The 12,058-nt window shown below is 43.7% G+C and overlaps 1 protein-coding gene across 2 annotated transcripts in view; it reads right to left on the bottom strand.

Moving 5' to 3' along the window:
- Positions 1–1,786: 1,786 nt before the first annotated feature.
- Positions 1,787–12,058, bottom strand: part of NUP188 (nucleoporin 188) — a 30,120-nt gene continuing 19,848 nt past the window's right edge. Inside the window, exons 31-44 of one of the 2 annotated variants that reach the window (XM_075055292.1) lie at positions 11,952–12,029; positions 11,511–11,596; positions 10,933–11,078; positions 9,561–9,742; positions 8,597–8,797; positions 7,822–7,914; positions 7,448–7,606; positions 6,551–6,688; positions 5,453–5,554; positions 4,535–4,744; positions 3,628–3,759; positions 3,417–3,487; positions 2,848–2,977; positions 1,787–2,633 (exon numbers count right to left, since the gene is read on the bottom strand). In XM_075055292.1, coding sequence (XP_074911393.1) covers positions 2,463–2,633; positions 2,848–2,977; positions 3,417–3,487; positions 3,628–3,759; positions 4,535–4,744; positions 5,453–5,554; positions 6,551–6,688; positions 7,448–7,606; positions 7,822–7,914; positions 8,597–8,797; positions 9,561–9,742; positions 10,933–11,078; positions 11,511–11,596; positions 11,952–12,029 — 1,899 coding nt within the window. In that variant the 3' untranslated portion in view covers positions 1,787–2,462. The remainder of the gene's footprint in view (positions 2,634–2,847; positions 2,978–3,416; positions 3,488–3,627; positions 3,760–4,534; positions 4,745–5,452; positions 5,555–6,550; positions 6,689–7,447; positions 7,607–7,821; positions 7,915–8,596; positions 8,798–9,560; positions 9,743–10,932; positions 11,079–11,510; positions 11,597–11,951; positions 12,030–12,058) is intronic. The other variant, XM_075055293.1, reaches the window with a different exon arrangement.

Below are 12,058 nucleotides of genomic sequence, written 5' to 3'. Positions count from 1 at the left end.
TTTACCCTTTTATAGATCTAACCTTGCTATTTCCCTTCCTGCTTCCAGTATGTATAGCTTTCCCTCAGGCCAGTGACATCCCTGTTTCCCTGTTATTCCCCTCCCTGGTGCATTAAAGAAAGAACAGCTTTAGCAAAAACAGCAGCAGCTTAATGATGCAGAAAATGGTGTCTCTTTCCTCAGAACAGCCAGAAGGAAGTCTGTTCCTGGCACCAGTGCTCCCTTCCCTCTGCATTAGGAAAGAGCACATGCAAAATCTATTGCTACTTCTAATGGGCTCTCTACAGAAAGATTACAGTCTCATGCTGCTTATTCACAGATGTCATGGTGAGCCACCCACGCTTGGCTGAAGGCTGTTCCATGCCCCTTTGTGGCTGAGGGGCAGGTAAAGGTACAGTTCAGGGCTGAGATGCTGCTGTCTAAAGTGAAGCTGTAGCTCTAAAACACAGATGTAACTAACAGCATCCACTGTGCTTTGCTATCTGGCACAAAGGACTCCTGCCTGGCACATAAACTCTCATTCTTGTGCTTAAGTAAATATCTAAAAGAATGTATTACTTCTCCCTAAATTCTTATTCTGTGCATTCTTGTTGAACATGAATAAAGTGATTAGCACACTGTGGGTAACTTCAAAGGCTGTAATAAAAGGAAAGATACCTACCAGAGCTTTCAAATAACAGCCCTAAGCACTACTGAACTTGCTTAGATGTACTGGCTTCTGGCTTTACTTCACTCCCCATAGCTACCTGTCACCAGTTTGCTATCTTCTCTGCACAGTTCTTCACCTTCAACTCTCCATGTTCGCACTCATAGTTGCCCTATGGCAGAAAGTGCTAACTGTTACAAGTAACCCCAGCTGAACATGATCAGGCCTAGGGCTGCCACACCACCTCCCTCACTGCCAGAACAGCTCACCTCAGTTTTTGGAAGGTTCTCCCTTCTATTTGAAGACCACTTTGCTCCAGCCAGCTAGTTCAAATCTCTCCAAAGCCTCTAGCGCAAGTAAAACTACATGAAACAAGTGTGCTAGAATATCACCATCACTTAAGCTTACAATGAAAAGAAAAAAAAAAAAAAAAAACCACCTCAAAGCAAGATAATCTAATTTTCTTGCTCTAGTCTCTTAAAACCATCAAGATTAAAAAGGTTCTGACTGGTAAAGCAATCAGGTGTCTTGTTAGGAAAGAATTGGTAGGTTACTAGCTCACAGCTACACTGAAATTTGATTTCTTAGCTTAGAAAAGTCTGTCTAGATTTCAGGCTTTATTTTAAGCAATAATCACTGACCTTCTCTTACTGTCTCCATCACACATTGAGTCTTAGAACCTTAAAGTTTGTTGATCTACTTGAGCACACTAGAACAGCACAATGCAACTTCACTGTAGATGGTGTCTTCTGGCTTGAACCAGTGCCCTCCCCTGCTGCTGCAACAGGCAGAGTAGCAGCTTGGACCTGCGCAGAGAGTAATCTGTGCACGTGGTCCACACCATCATGTGCAGAAGAACCATTCCTGAGGAGTATTTTATAGTGATGCTCATTTAAAACCTCCTACGAGTTCCCCAACATTGAGAGTAAGAGAAAGGGAGTGGGTGTGGGAAAGCTGAGGGAAATCAACCTTTGATTATAATCACTTCAAATGGTATCTGGATTGTCACTCACAAGCCACAACTCGCATCACTGTTAGCTGGGACGTCAGCCCAGTTGATGCAGCAGAACTACTACACAGAAGATGCAGAATTGGTGCTGCAGGCTGCTATGCCCAATGCAAAACCATGAACCCAGTTGCTGCCTATAAAGGTTTTAATATCAGTATAAATAGGGCACAGTTACAAAAAACTGCAAGACTGGAGCGATGGAATTTTGACTTAAAAACCTTGAGTGAGGCCTTGCTCTTCAGAAACACACACAACACACAGACTGCAGGGTGAAGGGAAGGCGTGAGCACACATACAACATCTTGCCTTGAACCATTCAGTACAAAAATAGCAGTAGAAAGATGGTCTCTGAATTGCTGGCTGATCCCTTGGTTGTGCCTTAACTGGACTCTGACTGCGAGGGAGAGGCAGATTGCACCTTATGTTACGAGCAGAGTTAATGCCCAGCAGAAAGTTTGTCTCCTCTCTCCATCCAGCCACAGCTTCCCCAGCTGAGGTACAAGCTACAAAAATAAAGGTTTTGACTGTTCAGCACTTGTACCCAGCCAGGATGCTCTAAGCAGATGGAGCGAGCAGCCTGTGCACGTGGGCTGATCACCAAAGAGCTGCTCTCCTTACATTCACTCTGCTACTGGGTTGCAAGAGTTCAACGGGATCTCGCTGCTGATATTACAGCTCGGTTTACACCACTGCCCACACCAGTCCTCCCTCCCTTGTTAGAAGCTCTGCCAAAGGTGATGCCTTCTGCGGTGGACATGAATCATTCTGGTGCACATCCTGAAAAGGAAGGCAGGGGCAGGATAGAATCTATCTCTGCACGTGCCGGACAAAGGCCTGCACAAGCTGAAACAAAGGCTCCTGCCCCTCAGGACCCAGCTTGGAGGCAGACTTTCCTTGGGGAGAGGGAAGAACCCCGCTGGCAGGTGAGGAGGGACCACCACGGCGGAAGTAACGAGACAGGCTGGAGAGCAGCGTACTCTGAAATCAGAAGCACGTAACAAGTTAGCTTCTTTCAAAAACATGCCCCTCTCCCTCCCCAAACAAGGTGCTGGTGGCAGAGGAACAGGCACCAGTATGTGCAGCCCAAGATGCTTAAGGCTGTTGACTCATGCTGGGCAGCCAAAGACAAATGACCTTCTCCCACAAGACACATTTACACTGAACAGCAGGAAGGATGGTACAAGCTGCTTACCAGCTCAGAGCTGAGCTCCTGTTTCATCCGCTGCTTATCACGGGGATGCACAGCTGGGTCTCTCAAGTACCGAACAGCCTGGGAGATGAGCAGGTAGAAACAGTTTTCCATTGTAAACATAAGCAGAGACCTGTGCAAATTAAAACACATCAGCAGGAGCCAAAAAGGTGAGCACACTCTAGTTTCAAGGTTAAATACTCTTAGAAAGACTTCACACACAGGGTACATATGAGGGAACACTGTTACTGTTCACATTCTGCTCAGTGATACCCAAAAGCTATGGTCTGCAGAGTAGAAACTCCTGTTGGCTGTCAGGGAAGTCTGATTTAAATGTACTGATAAATAAGCATCCAACTATCTACATTGCATCTTAGGATGGGATGGCTTCATACACCCTCCCCAAAAAATCCCTGCTTGCTTTGGAGAGCTTCTGATGGGCTATCTCAGCTCCCTGGATTCAGAGCGAGCAGCTCTGAAGCTACACAAATGCCTGTAAACCTCAGTTCTGATCTGAGGAGCATTAGGTTCTGCTCCTTGGCCATGACTAAAGCAAACAGCTAGAAACTTACTTGAGGGTTTTGGTTCCCTCTTGCGTATTCAGCCCTGCTGCCTGAGGGAAAGGTTCCTTCTTCTTATCCAGCTGAGACGGGAAAAAAAGACAGGCATGAGAGACAGGAGATACAAAGAGGAAATACTCCCACTCATCAAAATATCAGTTGAATGAGTGCTCTGAGATCACTGCAACTGCTGTGCTCTCACAAACAGAGAAATAGCTAGTACCTCTCCCAACATGTTAAGGGCCACATTGACTGTGGCAAGGAGGGTCCCGAAGGAAGGTGCGACATCTGAATCAAAGGCTGGTGTGGTGAAACTCAAAACGAAGAGCACATTGTACTCAGCAAGGTCCAGTGACTGTGGAGAAACAGAAAAAGGAGTGAGTGACCCCGAGGCCATGAGTATGTTATTGTCATAATAACAGGAATACCTAGTCCCTGTATCACACTTTTTGTATAGAGAACTAGAAGCACTGAGATAATTTCCCAAATCTCAAGTATACAGATGGAGCAGTAGAGAGCATTCTGTACAGCACTCCACAATCAGACTATATGGCTCTCCTCACATGAATGAACGTTCTCCAACTCCCAAGCTGTACAGCTTGCCACCAAGTGGCAAGCGAAAGTAATGACTGTTTCCAGGTATTTTTCAAACACCCAGGCATATGTACCTAGAGGCACAGGAAAAGGAAGTTAACTATCCAAAAGTTAGCAACAGAACACTGCCAGAATCAAGGATTAAACCTTCCTTTTCTGAACTTGAAGACCAGCCACTAGGTCACACTGACACAGAAGCATAACAAAAGGATGTCTCTTCTGAAGAGTGGCATACTGAGGATACAAACCTAGCTGGGTTATTAGTCTGCTTGAGTAAGTTTACACATACACAGCATTGTGCAGATCACACACAAGCTCAGCCAAGCCTTCCTTTCACACTCATCAGTGCCTGATTCTTAAGGGGAATTCCTTGTGTCCTGCCTTCCTGCTTTGTGCAGCAGAACAGCAGGCAGATGTATGGTGGGGTCACTGTCTCAAGCAGGACAGACTGTGCCTCACTACACAGACCCAGAACATCACTTGAAATGCTGGAAACTGCCCTCCTTCAGAAAGCAGCGTCTCTCCTCTTTCTCTACCTGATCAAGGAGGATCTGGCAGACATCAGGGGTGAAATGGCGCAGGGCGGCAAGAGATTTGCTGAGGATTTTCAAGAGGCTGTACTGCACTGTAAGCAGTGCTTTCTGCTCTGCTGCCTCTGACTCAGGACTGGGATGTTTGGAGGAGGCTTGGGGATTACGCTGCACTCGTGGAGTCACACTTGATGGAAGGGAATCACCATTTTTTGTCTGTGGAGAAAGAAAAAAGAAAATCTTGAATACAGGTACGATTATTTTGCACTAAGACAAATACTTTGAGGGGAAAAAAATGCTATGAACAAAAGGAACGAGGAAATAAGGGACCCAAAGTCTGTCACCTGCTAGAAGCACGAGAATCTACACTTAGTTTATATCAGGGGAGGCACTGCATTGCAGGGAGGCAGCTGCGGAGGCTATTTAGATTCCATATTCCAGAAAAAAGAATCTCTGATCAACACACTGAGCCTTAGCCATGCTGAAATAACGCATCAGTAGCAATGCATCATCTCCGCCTCATGAATCTAAGGATTCCCCATGAACAAGAGCTATCTCTCTTGAACAAATTAAATCAGATCAAGGACACGAGATCAACAGTGGCTTAATTAATGGCACTACAGAGTACCACAGCAATGCAGCCTTCTTGCTGCAGTGTAGGCAGCTATAAAATAACAACTTCATTCAAACACAGGCTGCTGTTTCTCTAGGACTGGCTTTACACAGTCCAGAGTTTTTAGAGTCCTGACTACTCTTTGCATATTTTTTTTTTTTTGCTGTGGAGAAATGCAAATCCTAACTATTGATAATTGTCATTAGTCATCACTAAGATTACTGACAATCAGTTCAATATCCAAGAGCCTGGATATTGAATAATATTTGCCTTTTAACAGGGAGCATGGGCATGCAACACTCCTAACTTACAGTTTGGCTTACAGTCCTCATCCTCACCTGCAGGTAGTGCTGGAGCATTTTGCGGCTGTGCAGGAGGGAGGTACAGGCCTGACATAGGTAACACAGATTCACCTGCAATAAATAAGGTGAGCGAGAAATCTCTTAAAAGCTCAAAACCCATTGTCCTGGTTTCAGCTGGCATAGCTAATTGCCTTCCTAGTAGCTGGTATAGTGCTATGTTTTGGGTTCAGTATGAGAAGAATGTTGATAGCACACTGATGTTTTCAGTTGTTGCTAAGTAATGTTTAGACTAAGTCAAGGATTTTTCAGCTTCTCATGCCCAGCCAGCAAGAAGGCTGGAGGGGCACAAGAAGCTGGGAGGGGACACAGCCAGGACAGCTGACCCAAACTGGCTGAAGGGGTATTCCATACCATGTCACATCAAGCCCAGTATATAAACTGGGGGGAGTTGGCCTGGGGTGCAGATCGCTGCTCGGGAACTGGCCATCTGTTGGCGAGTGGTGAGCAATTGCATTGTGCATCACTTGTTTTGTATATTCCAATTCTTTTATTATTGTCATTTTATTATTGTTATGATTATCATTATTATTTTCTTCCTTTCTGTTCTATTAAACTGTACTTATCTCAACCCGCTAGTTTTACTTTTTTTCCCACCAATTCTCTCCCCCATCCCACTGGGTGCGTGGGAAGTGAGTGAGCAGCTGCATGGTGCTTAGTTGTGGGCTGGGGTTAAACCATGACACCCATCTATTTACTACCATTGGTGGAAGCTAGAAAATCCAGTTAAACAGGACACTGATCATAAAGGATCAATGCAGTCTCTTGAATTCCCAGTATTTTCTCAGTCACCTGGCATTGAGAACTGAGAGTAAGACATTGAATTCCCCAAGTTATTTTTCCAAGCTATCATCTCTCTGTTCCCAACAGTTATCTTTCCTCACTCAATTCCGACAAGGTACTGACAGAACAGACATTTAAATTACCTCAGCAGTAGTTCCTCTTAAAAGAGCAGTAATAAAAGATGATATAGTGCCATTTGATCTTAACACATCTAAATCCCTGCACTCCAAGGCAATGTATTACCTACAGCAATATCCTGATGCCTACCTGCATGTCCCTCATAAGCTGTGGCAGGTGGAAATGCCACTCCTTTGTGAAATTTGAGAGCTGAAGAATGAAGCCAACAGTGTGATCGGCCTCTTCCAGACAGGCCAAGCTCTGTACTGTCCGTACTGCATTCAGGCACTGGGAAGGAGAGAGAAGTAAATCAGGGTAATGACAGGCAAATCACAAAAATCCCGTTCCCTCCTCTAGAAGAAAAAGCTGAAATGCATTCACGAAAGTAGCCACACAGCACATGGGTTAGACTCAGAGAACTTTGTATTTCTTAGTCAGAGGTCAATGCGTTTCATGAACTGTGCTGCCATAGGAGAAGACAGCTATTTTTCTAGGGAGCATGCTTATAAACAGGTAATTCAGCACCTATGTACAAATGACTCTTCAGCACGTCTGCACTGACACAGTCCAGCCAGTACAGGTATTTCAGTATTGCAGGATATGAGAGCCTGCTGACCCAAATGGCAATTGAACCCTGACCACAGCATCTTCATTCTTTGAGCAAGGCTGAGCTGAAGCCACCTCCAAGAACAGCTCTCATACTTTTCTTTCCAGAGCAGACAGCCACAAAGTGAGTTCCCACCAGACTCCCACTTCTGCTACTGTGTTGAGTAGGCATATTAAACACCTGTAGCAAAGTTATAACCCCAAGAGTGAACAGGATGAAGAGATGGTGACTGCCCAGCTCTAACAAATATCATAACAATCATCCCTGCCTGACCGCATGGCTTGTTATATTCTATTCTCCTTCTCCCACTATTGAATTATTTCCACTGTAAATCTTTCTGAGGCAGGAACCTCTTTTCAATGCTTCTGCACTGACATTTTTCCACTGCTATTGCAACACAGAAACCAAGCAAACGATCACAGAGGAAGTATGTGACATACCTGAAGAATTCTCTCTTGATGGACACCGACAAAGTCCAGTGCTTCCGTCAGAAAGTTGTATCTAAGTGTTTTAAGAAGGCGTTCCATCAGTGACATGGAGAGACGATAGACCCCAGGCCAAGAGGGGGCATCCAGAGACTTTCGAGATGAAGCAGATGTCTGAACAAATCAGATACAAAAATAAATGACTTATTTACACTGCTGCCCAGTGTGGCACACATCACAAACCCTCCACACCATTCTGGAAGTCTCCAGTGTGTAGGGGTGGCAGCTGTCCTCCCAGACTGGGAGGACTCTACTCCAACCATAGCCCGCAAGGCAGGGCATGGCAAGCTCTCCTGGTGCATTCCCACCCAAAAAGAAGCAGCACCCACCTGAATGGCTCCATTAGTGCTGAGCTGGTACACACTCAAGAGGGGCAGGCAGACACTCTGTGTGACACCAGCTCCAGCCACTGCTGCTGCTCCCTAAAAGACACAGAACAAACTACTGTTAAAATTTGCATATGTGTCTGCTCTCTGAGACTGAAGAGATTATTTTGCATTAGATATTTCTGTCCTTCGCACTGTCAACATCCTTTTAGAGAACTTTCATCTACACATAACTCTATGCTGTTAAAAATTCAGTATCAAGAAAAGCAACACTGTTCTTCCAGTAAAATCTAACCTGCATAACTGTACTATGAATCCCATTTCGACATCACCTGGTTTGGTACATACATAATCTTTGAAAAGAGTTGGCTTTGGAATGACCTTGCTTTCACCTAAAGCCCCACACAAGTTGAATTTCTGATAGATAAATAATGCTTCATTGCAACTAATCAGAAAGTAGGTTCCCACACTTAATGTCATTTTAACTCGGGGCAGGGGGATAATTTGCATTGCAGAAGAATACATTCAGTGAAAAGTGCCTGCTCTAAATTACAGGTCTGCTCTGGCTGGCTCAGCTCTTCCATCCAAGACATCCCAGTATCAAGAAGAACAAGGCAAACTAAGCAGGCGTACATACAGGACCTAGTGCTTGCCAGCCTCTAAAAAAACCCCTTTATCTACAGATCATTATTCAGCTGCATTGCAGACAGAATAATGAGATATACAGTTCCTATTAAAAATGTATAGCTATATGCTTTCAATTCGCTGCATCTCTCACCTGTTGAGTCCTTGCTAAGGTCAGAAGTAAATGTAATGAGGCCTCTGTGAAGTGAAGGTTTTGTTTAACTCTCAGGCTGATCTCCAATGCAGCAAAGATAGTAGGAAGTACAGGGACTTTCCTAGTAACCTGTAGCCAGTAGTCTCCATCTTCATCAGCTTCACAGAGCTCTTTAGCCAGATGCAGACCCAGAACACACACCTGCAGTGACAAGGAAATGAGAACGAGGTATAGGCTTGACATGGGTAGCAAGAAAATCTTGAAAGCATTTACTTGTGGGAGCAGCTTGGAACACCTAGCATTTGTTTTCAAGAGTGACCGTTAGAATTTGTTGTGCTGCATGTTTGCCAAGCCCTTGAAGAACTAGTTTTACAAGGTCAGGTTGGAGGATAGCCTTGTGTAGGCTTGGGAAGATGTGGCTGAAGACAGTCACAAGTATGTGTATGGAATGTTTTTATCTTTAACTGTTCTGAGGACTGGCAAACATTCCAGCTGAGCCAGATATGCGCTCCTGTGTTAGTAGTATAGGCTGTATGCCGTTAGTTCTTTCTAGATCTTTGTTGAAACATATATAAGTTTGATCCTTTTGTGAAATAAACGGAATCTTGGACAGAGAGCTTGAGCGCTTAATTCAGTCGCAGCATTTACTAACACAACCTAAAGTTCAGTCATTCTCAGAATCATAAACTAAGGCACCTGGTATCCCTCACATTACACTCTGCACACTTCCTGGCTGTATTAGCAATTGTCACAACATTTTTAGAACAGATCTGAAAGAGAGGCAGCAACAGCCAATTTCCCAGACCGACATATGCCAAAAAGACATGGAGTAATACTGAAATAGAAACTGCTGAAACTTCTTTTGAAGGCAGCAGGCTGCAAGGGACAGTTGTTCCAAGCATACATGGAACTTTTGTCTAGAGAGAAGAAACATGGCTGCAAAGCAGATGTACAGGTCCTTTACCCCATCTCGCTGGTCTTTGTGTTTAACTCGGGAGGCATCATCTGTTTCCATACTGTCCTTGTCATCTGTAGCATCTCCCAAGGTCAGGCTGTGTCGAGTCTGGTCAAAGAGTGCAATGACCTCATCTTGGAGTGTTCCACACACACTCAACACCAGCTGGGAGTACTGTGGGATCTCATTCACTGTGATACACACAGAATAGACAACAGTTAACACACAATTATTGTACTTAGATTTCTAGCTTAACTGATAACATCACTGGGCCACATTTCTTGGAGTTAGTATTTATTCTGTTTTCATTTCAAAACATACAAAATGGAATGTGAGGAACTGTGACTAAGTTAGATGACTAAGTCTAGGAGGATATAATAAGGGATTAGATGGACATCTGGATAACAAAAACATGTAGTTTTACCAAGAAGTCTCATAAACTCATGATATCTCAAAGCACAAACCAAGCACTACTATGGACAGATTATTCCATCACTGGTCACTACAGCATTTCCTACCCATTTCCAGATTGCTAGTACTGGCCCATGTAGATTGGGTGCAGTCTATGTTCTGTGAGTCTGTATAATACTACATTCTTATCAAAACCATTATAATAAATTGCACTACCTAAATTGCACTCCCTTTACCAGCATAACTAGAAACTCAAATTCAACAGCAAAGAAAAACATTTGAAAACAACCCAACCCTCCACTTTCTATTTATTTTCCAAAATATATGGGCTTGCAGAGCCCAAGCAGTGGGACAAGGAATACACAGAAAGGTAAGCTGATACAATTCTCCACACCACAGTTGCCTCTGTAGGTGTTGTACAGAGAAATACTGCCCAGATTCCACTGAGGGTCTTCAAGTGCTACTGCAACAGAAGATGCCCCACAAGTGACAGGAGTAATGACCAGACTAGTTTCTCTAGTTTGTAACAAGATGTATCCTCAGAAGACTTTCTTGTGTTTGGGTTTTTTGTTATCTCTAACTAGAAATCCATGTCAGAATCTAAGCTCTATAGTCACTCTGTGAGATGGCATTACTAGGGTGTCCCTCCCACACGTGCTGAGTTATTTTCAAAAATACATAGGAACCCTATCTTGTCTCTATCAAATTGATCAAACACATAAGTTATTGCTGGGGAAAGACAAGAGAACGGAAGACATACACATAGTGTGAACGATAAACCTCTTCTCTTTCTAAAACTAGCTAAAACAAGTAAGAAAAAAAGTAGAAAAGTCCCACAGGTTGGTGACTATTTCAGCATGCTGTACTACTACTAACACCATACACATTTTTATCTTGGAAACGCTAGAGTGTTAGAGTATATTCAGCCATGGCAGCCCTGCTCTTGACACTTGTACATACACCACCTCACCTTTCATCTCCTTCATTTGCAGAACAGTGATAAGAGCTGAGAACACTTTGGCTTTGGTTTTCTCCATCATCTGCTGATCTGCCTGTAGTACTCCCTCCAGAATCTGCGTCAAGGAGTTTATGATTTTATCCACAGAACCCAACTCGCTGACAACAAAAAGGGAGAGCTCTTCAGATTAGACAAGATCCCTCAAATATATTGGCTTGACTGAGCTGTGTGGATCATAAGTTGTACAATCCACACAAATAAAAACAGTGCTTCTAAGTGAAGTTTAAGTCACCACCTGGATCTCACTAAAAGACATTCCACAGTACAGTGAGAATGCAGGACTGACTACCACAAAAGCTTTTTTGATACACTTCACCAGGAAACAGGAAGCCAAACCATAAATGTATAGCTACAAGAAATTTCAGCAACAACCTACAGACATGTGCCATCCCAAAAGAGAACTCTGTGGTAAAGCTTCAGTTTCCTCCCCAAATCACTAAGGGAATCTCACTGGAGCAAAACACTTAAACATAATCTCCCAAGTTATTATATTTAGCAGTGATTAATGATTATCCAAACAAAATACCCACCTCTTCCACTGTTTGAGCAGGATCAGAAGAAGGGTACATAGCATAGACCCCAGTTGCAGACAGGATACTGACATGGGAACTAGGAGCTAAGAAGAAATACTGCAAGAGTTACAGTTGCAATAGTCACATGTAAGAACACTTAAGAAATCCTCAGCCCAAGCACCACCACCAAATGACCAGGTTTATTCTTCAGCAGCTAGCAGCATCAAGGCAACCAGAGTCAGGACCTTCTGCAGGGTCACTCAGTGATTACAAGAATGACATATACAAAATAAAGATTTATGAACAGCTCATCAATTCGGGGAGAGAGACTTTGTTTCAGCCCAATTTCACAGGATCTAAAAAAAACATATGATGGCAAGCAGCTACAGAAATAGAACTCCTCATAGTACAAAGATGAGCAATTGGGAAATTAAAGAACTGACAGGAAGCACCACCTACCAAAACCTTGGTCCCATTTAGCACATCCAGAAACAATTGCTGATGAACTGCAGAATCAGTCAGATGCATTATATCCGCCTAAGATCCACAAAGACAGAGATCAATCA

Source organism: Buteo buteo, chromosome 23 (assembly GCF_964188355.1).
Source record: "Buteo buteo chromosome 23, bButBut1.hap1.1, whole genome shotgun sequence".
Classification (NCBI taxonomy): Eukaryota; Metazoa; Chordata; class Aves; order Accipitriformes; family Accipitridae; genus Buteo; species Buteo buteo.
This window is presented reverse-complemented; position numbering and strand designations above follow the sequence as displayed.